The sequence below is a fragment of the Neltuma alba genome, unplaced genomic scaffold (genome assembly GCF_004799145.2).
Source record: "Neltuma alba isolate B1F8T4 unplaced genomic scaffold, ASM479914v2 tig00011644_pilon, whole genome shotgun sequence".
Classification (NCBI taxonomy): Eukaryota; Viridiplantae; Streptophyta; class Magnoliopsida; order Fabales; family Fabaceae; genus Neltuma; species Neltuma alba.
The window spans coordinates 52640-62059 of NW_021636292.1; the positions used below are offsets into that span (position 1 = coordinate 52640).

General features: G+C 37.8%; 1 protein-coding gene and 1 pseudogene across 1 annotated transcript; one reads left to right on the forward strand and one right to left on the reverse strand.

Annotated features, from left to right (window-relative positions):
- Positions 1 to 381: 381 nt before the first annotated feature.
- Positions 382 to 2043, reverse strand: LOC114716131 (transcription factor FER-LIKE IRON DEFICIENCY-INDUCED TRANSCRIPTION FACTOR-like). The gene is made up of 4 exons (XM_028901064.1): positions 1576 to 2043; positions 851 to 1045; positions 591 to 764; positions 382 to 486 (listed from the first exon to the last, which is right to left on the reverse strand). The coding sequence occupies exons 1-4, from the start codon at positions 2038 to 2040 to the stop codon at positions 382 to 384; spliced, it is 939 nt and encodes a 312-aa protein (XP_028756897.1). The 5' UTR covers positions 2041 to 2043.
- A 3699-nt stretch (positions 2044 to 5742) lies between these two features.
- LOC114716134 (DNA ligase 1-like) lies at positions 5743 to 9201 on the forward strand (annotated as a pseudogene).
- Positions 9202 to 9420: the final 219 nt, after the last annotated feature.

Sequence of the window (9420 nt, forward strand, 5' to 3'; positions counted from 1 at the left end):
CCTTTCTTTAAATCTATTTTTCTTGTACCAAACACAGCCTGAGGAGAAAATGGGCAAGGAAGGAGAGATTATGAGGATCATAGACGAAAATGCCTTCTGGACATTTGCTCCGATCCAGGACGATCTGCTCTGTGGGATGGAGTGATAACAGACGATGTTTGTTCTCCTGGTCAACAACTCAGAATGGTTCTTTTGAAGGACAAGAGAGTTAAATTCTCGAAGGTGTTTCATGTCATGTTTTTTCAATAGAGTTAGGGACATAACATAGAGGGAAGACTTTCTTTTGATTGTTATGCGGTGCTACGCAGTGAGGATTGTTCATTTGTCATGTTTTGATGGAGAGAAGCCCGTGAGAGAGTCAGATGTCGCAGGGTGAATAAATCAAGCATGGAAAGTTGTAATAAATTCGAAGCCTTGGTTAAGAAGAGCACCTGCCACCCACAGCTTCAGATTTTGCTGGTTAATTTCTGGCTCGCAACCTTTCACCTGTTTTAAACATATCAATCATCACTAAATCCGCAAGCGAAGAGCGAGACTCATTCAGAATGAGAAGATATCAGTAAATAATTAACAATGAGAGGAAAGCTTACATTCAATGTAAATGTTAATAGAAACCTGTCAGAAACTGTGGCCAAGTTTGAATTCTGAACATTGAAGCCTGCTAGGGACTCGAGAGCCCTGTAGAGGGAGGCAGCCACTCCTTCTCCTTTATTACACACCAATTTCACGTAATACCCTCTCTCCTCCACTTGAAACATGTCCATCTGTACAACAACATGACCAAAACGTTACAACTTAAATCTGAAGAGCCCTAAGTAACAGCATCTTATCAAGTTTTAATGAAGCAAACCTGCATGATCTTCATGCAGATCGGATAGTGGATGTGGTTGTTTTGACTCGTGGGGATTTTAGCTGATCTTTGGTCGTTTTCCGACGCTAGCATAGATGCTTCAAGGCCTTTAACCTCAGCCTTCAGCTTCTTAGCTTTCTCTTGCAGCTCCTGCACATATGCCACAGCATCGCCCACGATGGAGGCCTTATCCATCTGCAAATATTTGTACCAGTTAACGTTTAGCATTTACCTTCACCGACATAAACTAGATGCTCTTTAGACTACACAGATTCATGTAAATTCTAAAATGTAGATAATGTTGTTAGAAACAATAGAAGAAACGTCACACAGCCATAGAACAGAAGTTGATGGCCTCGAATATTTAGCTGTTACAATATTTTTACATTACCCTAGATGACTCACAGCCCATCATCAGGCCCTTGTTTTAATTAAGGAACTATTTTATGACTTCATTTGATTTGTTTAATCTTATTGCTGTTACTCTTTTTTGTAGTTTTTAGAATATTATAATTTCTGGTTCGCGAAAGATGCATGTAAGATATTCCATAATCCTACCTTCCTTCCATCCGGGAGAATTTTCAACTTGCTATTTGTTAAATCTCAAGAATCGAATCGTCCATCGTCGTAGAAGAATAAGACTAGGACCACATAGCCAAAGCTTAGACCTTTAACCACAAAAGAGTATATTTGCTCTAGATCTAGTTTGTGACGGCGAAACATACCTTACTTATGTTGGGAACCAAAGAACGCAATGCGTAAAGCTTCTCCTTCATTCGGCCTCTCCTCCTCCTTTCAGAGATCAGTGTCTTGGATCGATCAGTTTTGGACTTCTGTTTGGCATTAGCAGACGTGGTAGTTTCAGTGGTGGTGGTTGTTGTTGCAGAAGAATCATTCTCCTCTTCTCCTCTTCCTCCCTTCACTTCTCCATCAAAACATGAGAAGGAACTAAGCGTAGAGCTTGGATCATAAGCATTTAAAGCAGCATTAGACTCAAACAGGTTTGCAGGGAATGGAGGAAACTGGTTATCAGCCAAGTAGCCATTGATATGGTCAGAATCAAAGTTACAGAACGAGTGTTCATTCTCCCCGCGGAGCAAATTGATAAACTGATCGACATTGGTGTCGTCGATGAAGTCATGAAGCTGGAAGTCGTTAATGTGCATCAGAGGATCTTGGTGAGCATCCATTTTGAGCACGGTGGGATCATGAGAGGTCTAGTTCAATTATATACGAGATACAAATCATTAATATAATTTTGGTGTGAATGGAATATCTTCCCCCCCCCCCCCAGGTTCCTTCATGCCCGAGTTGTTAACTAGCTAAACATAGATTATTTTATTTCTTCTGGTTAACTAAATGATGAAAGTATGTTCCCTTTCAAATCTATCAACGCACACACAGACACATCTAATCTAATTGTATATATAGTTCTTCTATTGGAGAATACGATAGAAGATTCTTCATGTCTCATTCAGTCATGAATCTCATGTATTGCTTAAAAATATAGTTGAGAACCAGGGTTTTCACAGATCATTGCCGTATTTGGCATTTATTTAATCAGTTAAACTCGATGTGAACAACTTAAAGATTCGCGGACACATCAAACGATGTTGACATCTGATGTTTTATAAAAGTAAGCGCGTTACTGGAGTAGTAATAACAATATTCTAATTAGGAATCCAGCATCTCTGTCGCCGCAGTCGAATTTAAACCTAGAAATTTGAGAGTACCTAGAGGTGCGTGTTGTACATTTAGTCATGGACACAGTTATTTACTTTGCATAGTGTGCGCGGCGGGGAGTAGAAATTAGTAGAAGTTTTTACGTATTAGTTAGTGAAGTGTCAAATCATCAAATATACATAATAATAAAGAAGCAAAGCGATGAACAACAATAAGTAGTTGAGCTGCAGCAATAAGTAAAGGGAGGCGTCATTGCCCAGTACGTGGGAGATACGGTGGTCTTTTTCTGATGAACAGGACCTGGGGATAAAATAATGAGCACTGTGCCCATAGATTGGTGTGTATAAATGCTAATATAGTAATATTATGGTGTGAATGGAATCAAAGGGGGAACATGATGACGCTGGTGGTGAGGATAAATTACAAACTGAAGGGGCTGGAACTCGGAATATAAAAATTAGAGGGTGAATCACCAACATAAAATAATGGAGGGAATATAGGCATCAATCTGCCAGGAGCTTCCTGAGAAGATGTGCAAATAAGTTATTGGAGTAATAAGCTTGAGCAGCGTACTGCAATAGTGCAATGATGCATGCAGGAACCCTGTTTTGGGATTCATTGACTTGGTTTCGTTTATATGTTTTTGTGCTGCATGAAGAGAGAATGAAGAAGGAGATGAGAGGAAGGAGGTGGGGGTCAGCGCAGATGAGAAGTGGAGTTAAATATGCTAAAGATGAATGTGGAAGACACGCTGTGGGGCGTGTAAGACGTTTCTCAGGGCATATGCTTCCACGTGCCAGCTTCCGGTTCCCACATATCGTCTCTCCTCACGCCTCTGCTTCACATCTGTCTCATCTCTCTGCCTTCTTCCTTTTATTTATTCTGCAGAAAGAGAGTGTCAGTTTTGTTTTCCCTAAACAATTCCCCGCCATATTTGGGTGGGCATCAACAAAGATAATAAACCAGTCCGCCATATTTAATGATCTTCGATCTCCTTCCAACACGTTTTGCTACAGTACTTAACTCGTCCGAGTTTTGAAGGTCATTCGGAACCATTTTTCTTTGAATCGACTAACAGTAAATGAGATATCAGAGCTCACATGCGACAATGGTTTGCTATTACTTTCGATCATGTGTGCCTCAACAAGCAAGGAGGTGCGCCCATGGGATGGCTCAGGAAGCCTACTGTATTTATATGCTGATTGTATGTATCAACATTTTTGCTCGTGTGTAATAGGAGACAGGCTCTGTAAGTTCTCTTGTTTTGTGTCGATTAATTTCAGAACGAACTCGGTAAATATGTTAGCCCAGTGCTGGTCACGGATATTGGGTGGACATCAGCCATATATTCACCTCAAATTAGAACAACCAAAGTTGTATGAATGCTCTTGGTCAAAAAAAAAAAAAAAGTTGTATGAATGCTATAAAACTTATTGTTACGGAAAAATCTAAACTATTATATAATTTTAATGGTTTAGATTTAAAATTTTCAACTAGTAATTTTTAAATAAAAATTATTTTTTTCAAAAAAAAATATGGTTAACAGATTATATTTATTTTGATTTATGTATTTATTAAAAAAATATTTTTTAAAAATAAAAATATTAAATATTAAATACCTGCTGTTCATGTTAAATTTAAATGGTTGAGATTTAATAAGTATTACGTTACCCAACACCTGTCGAAAATAAAGAATATTCCAAACACTACTTTTATTCTTTTTAAGTTTTTTTTTTTTACCAAATTCTTTTTAAATATTAGACGTTTGAGATTAGCGTTCAATAAACTAATAAGTTATTATCTTGTCCCTTACCATTGAGCTCAACTTTACTCCTTACATGACAACCTATCAATTACGACTTTATAAGACAATAATATATTCATTTCTATTAAAAAAGATAATTAAAAAATAATATTACTCAGAAGAATATAATAAGAATCAAACGTAGCCTTATATCATTAAGAATCACAAACTAAGGACCTCCTAAAAAGGCTAACTCTCATATATAAAAAAATGAGTACTGAATTTGAAATTAAATTGTGATTAGTTTTGTCGTTCTCCTCGTATATATCTTTATGTCTGTGAGAAAGGGAAGGGAAGGCCAAAACCCAATGAAAGTAGTACAAGCGGCGGTCTGGGAATGGGGAAACTGTCCCACAAAGCGGAAGGAATCTGGTGCGATGCAGGGACAAGCTAACGACAAAAACCTCAATTTCTCACTCCACTTGCGCCCCTCTAACTTCGCATTCTTCCAATCTCGCCCTCCAGAGTTTATCTTGCAGTTCCTCACCATGTCTTGTTCTTCTCCGGGGATGGGAACATCGGCTCTTCTGGTCTCCATAACAAATACTGAAAGCCCACTTTCTCCTCAGATTTGGGCCTTGACAATTCTTTTTGGGTTGAACTTCTGCTCTCAGGAAACGGCCCTCGGCCCATATTTGGTGCTGGACAAGACAAGCAGGGTGCGGGTCACCCAACAATATTTTTCTTCACACATGGCTGGTGGCTCTGACCACTGAACAAAGAATATTACAAAAATCTGTAATTAATTAATTTTTCAGAAGAATTAAACATCAACATGTAAATTTAAAAATACTAACTTTTAATCTTTCTAAATAATCACAATTTTATGTCTTTATAATAAATGTAATTTTTCAGAGCCTTTTATTTCTATTTCCTCCTCTCTTTTTTTCTTTTTTTCGGTTTAATATATTTTTTGGTCCATCAAATTTTCTCGCTTTTTATTCCTCAACTTTCAAAACATAGGTTGTAATCCTTTAAATTTCATCTCATATAAAACATTTATTCTTATAATCTAATAAGTACTTGGATTATTTTTTTCCCTCAAAGACCAACACCTATGATTTGAAGTTAGGAAGTGTTTAGATCAAAACCAAACTTATCGTTTTAGAAGTGATTTTATAGAATATGAAGTAAATATATAGAAGAATTTGTCTCAATTTAAGAAAAAGTGTTTTTTCCCATCCAAATATTTTTTAAATGATCAAAATTAAAATCAGAGTAATGACAAAAATTATATTAACTTTTTTTCCTTGTCTGACCCTTTTTTTTTCTTCCCTTCCCGCCATTTGTATTGTGTGTCTTCTCTTCCAGTGTTGTTTTCTGGCAAACCCGGGAACCAGCTCACTTCTCTTCCCCTCTGTTCATGCCTTCATTACGTTCCTTCTTCTCTCCCCCATTCTTTACCCCGTCAGGTCTCTCTTTCGTCTTGAATTTTCTCTCACAACCCCTAAAACTTTCGCGTTCAAGCCCATCCTCTTGCCTACACATAATCGCTGTCGCAGCATGTCGTCACGACCTTCTGCCTTCGATGCTCTCATGTCAGGGGCTCGTGCCGCCGCCAAGAAGAAGCCCCAATCATCGTCTCCCCAGAAACGGAAAACACCGGATTCTAATTCAAGTCAAAACCCTAAACTCCTCAAGAACACGGAAAGTACAGGTCAGTCTTTGGAACCCAGTAATGATACTAAATGCGCTGAAATTAAAGCTTCCGAGAAGGCACAAGAGCCGACGAAAGAAGACTTAAGCAATGGTGGGCTGACGGGGCCAGAGGATGCACTTGCGGCGAAGAGAATGCGCGTTGTAGGTTCCCAGGAGAAGATTACAGAACTGAAGAAAAAAGTTTCTCTTTTGAAGAAGAAGCCTGCAGATTTTGACCCCAGTTCGATATCTTGTTGGGACAAGGGTGAACCTGTGCCTTTTCTGTTTCTCAGTTTGGCATTTGATATGATTTCGGAAGAAACAGGACGGATTGTGATGACAGATATAGTATGCAATATGCTGAGGACTGTCATGAACACTACACCCGAGGATCTGGTGCTGTTGTTTATCTTTCCGCAAATAAGTTTGCTCCGGCACATGAAGGGCTGGAATTGGGAATAGGGGATGCTTCAATTATTAAGGCGCTTGCAGAGGCATGCGGAAGAACTGAGGCGCAGATAAAAAATCAGTATAAGGTGATGCTTGTGGGGTTTTAGCTTTTGCCCAAACATTTGATAGCTTACCCTGCATGAGTTCTGCATTGTTATTGTCTTCTTTAACAAAAAGAATAAGTCTGCCCGCATCTTGTTTTGTGTTCTTCGCCAGAGACTGAACAGCCAAATTGTTGGTCGATTTTTAATCCCCGTATGATAAATACAAGGACTTTCCTTACGTTGGATGCTAGCGTTATTATGGAGAAAGAGATGGGAATATAATTATGATGGCTTATCCTCTAGTATGCGTACCCATGCAAATGCATACGGTTAGATTTGGTATCATGGGGGCACCACATGACAGACATTAAAATTTCGCTTTTCCTAATTTATGAAATGTAAAGCCTCTTGTGTAGTCTATAATAATTCCTTTTGAAATGAAATTTGATCAAAGAAGTTCATATATCCTCAAGAACTTTGTTTCTGGTTGGTAGCACTTATTTGTTGTTTGTTATTGATAGGAAAAAGGTGATTTGGGCCTTGTTGCCAAAGCAAGCCGCTCATCTCAATCAATGATGTGGAAGCCTGATCCATTAACTATTAGGAAGGTTTTTAACACCTTTCGTCTCATTGCCAAGGTACAATGCATCACATTTGTACTTTTTATGTTAAAACCATTTCCTCTGAGGGGTTAGGCAGCATGAGTGCTGTTATAATTTTAGGAAAGGACTGGAATTTAGTAATGTATGCAGATGATTCGTGCTTGTCCATTTTAACTTTATCATCTGTTGTTGACTTGTTGGTTGGAATTTTGTTATTATTTATTAAACCTTGAATATGGAGAACCAATTTTTTATAATGTATTTGTGGGATTTTTATTGTTTTCTATCTCACAGGCATTTTTGTTCTCTGAAAAAGAGTAGGTGACTTTGTGTGTGTTTTTATTTGACCTTTAAAATTATTTTAGTTTGTTGAATACTATTAGGATATGAGAGAAGAAAAGAGGATTTATTGGGCACCCAGAACGTTTCAATTTATTAATTCCTTAATCTGGCTGTCTTCTAGTGTCTGCTACTGATTTGCCCCATATCTTTAAATATGTACAGGAATCTGGTAAAGACAGCCAAGAGAAGAAAAAAACATCACATCAAGGACTTCTTGTTGTTGCCTGATTGTGAACCTCAATATCTAATTCGTCTGCTTCAGGTTGCAATCATGGTGTATTACTGAAATATTATGGTGGGCTTTCTTCTCAAATGTTATTAGTATTATAATTATGGTCATTATTATTTGCAGTCAAAGTTGCGGATTGGGTATGAGCAAACAAACTCTCTCTCTTAGCTGCATTGGGCCCTGCTCAGTATACACGGAAGGACATTCTGTACCCCTCCTGAAATTCAATCTCCTTTAGAAGAGGTAACTTAATGTCCTTGAGTTTGCAGAATTGATATGTGAAGTGAAAGATTATAGTGTAATCTTTCTCCCTTTTGAGTCTGTGGTGAAGCAATGCGATGATTTGGTTTAAGACATTTGGAGCACATGCTAGCATTTTAAGTGATAGGCTTTTTGTGTGAAAGTTGGAAGGATGATTTGTGAGTTCAACTGAAATAGGTCTTCAGTGCAAATGCTGGTGCTTCCTGTTGAAGATATCAGCCACTTTTTCCTTAGTTATTCTGCATTTTAATCAATTTCTTTTGTATTCTGTGAAAAAAACGATTGATATTGTTGTTTGTTTTTGCATCAGGCTGCAAAGATTGTTAAACAGGTGTATTCTGTTTCTTCCTGTGTATGACAAAATAATTCCTGCATTGCTTAGTGGTGGTGTATGGAAACTTCCAGAGACGTGTAACTTACTCTTGGTGTTCCAGTTGGACCTATGTTGTCTAAAGCACTAAGGGTGTATCTGAAATCTTAAACAAATTCCAGGATGTAGAGTTTACGTGTGAGTACAAATATGATGGAGAACGTGCCCAGGTGATATGTTCTGGTCTAACCCGCCACCAGAAATATACTGCTCATGATATTATCATAGTAATGATAGCTTTATTGAAAACAGGTACATTACATGGATAATGGATCCGTTGAGATTTACAGTAGAAATGCTGAACGGAACACTGGAAAGTTTCCCTGATGTTGTTGCTGCTATTTCAAGGTAAATTTGAATCATTATACATTTGAGGAATAGCATCTTTTTGTCATTGTCATCTACAGGGACATTCACTGTCTCAAGATATTTTTTTTATTTTGAGACATGCACTCCAATTGCACCCAATACTTGTGTCAACCTGGTTGCTAATATTTGCTGCTACTCAACAGGCTAAAGAAATCATCTTGTCATCATTTGTTCTTGATTGTGAACTTGTTGCATATGAACGAAAAAAAAAAGAAAATCCTTCCTTTCCAGGTAAGATGCGAAGGAAATAGTTCTTGTGATTATGATAGTTGGTTACGAATAACAAATCAGTCATGTTTTAAGAAATTGATTATGCTTTTTTTTCACCCTATCATTTTATCTATGTTGTGACTGTGTAGCTGATCAGTTATTGATGTTTTACAAAAAAGTAGTTCTTGGATATTTATTGAATGCCAAGTTTTGTGACAGGTTCTCAGTACTCGAGCCCGGAAAAATGTTCTATGAGTGATATAAAAGTTGATGTATGCGTATTTGCCTTTGATATCTTGTATCTCAATGGCAAGCCACTACTTCAAGAAACCCTAAAAACCCGAGAGAGGTATAGCACTGTCTTTGTTTTGCCATTGATTTTATTTAGATTCTTGAATCATGGAGTCCTTGTTGCAATTGTCTGAGGTGCTTAAGCTTCATTGAAGCTGCTCGGCTGTTTAAGATGATGTGAAGTTGGACATGCAATTATAAGAGTGGCTGACTCCGGATAGAATATTCAAAATGAGGATGTGATGGTTTCATATCAAGGCCTAAAGTGGCGGGTTTT

Coding starts and splice junctions, on each gene's coding strand:
- LOC114716131 (XM_028901064.1), bottom strand. CDS start 2,040: ATGGATGCTCACCAAGATCCTCTGATGCACATTAACGACTTCCAGCTT. Junction 1,046..1,575: donor TGGTTCCCAACATAAGTAAG/GTATGTTTCGCC, acceptor AAATATTTGCAG/ATGGATAAGGCCTCCATCGT. Junction 487..590: donor TATTAACATTTACATTGAAT/GTAAGCTTTCCT, acceptor TGTTTAAAACAG/GTGAAAGGTTGCGAGCCAGA.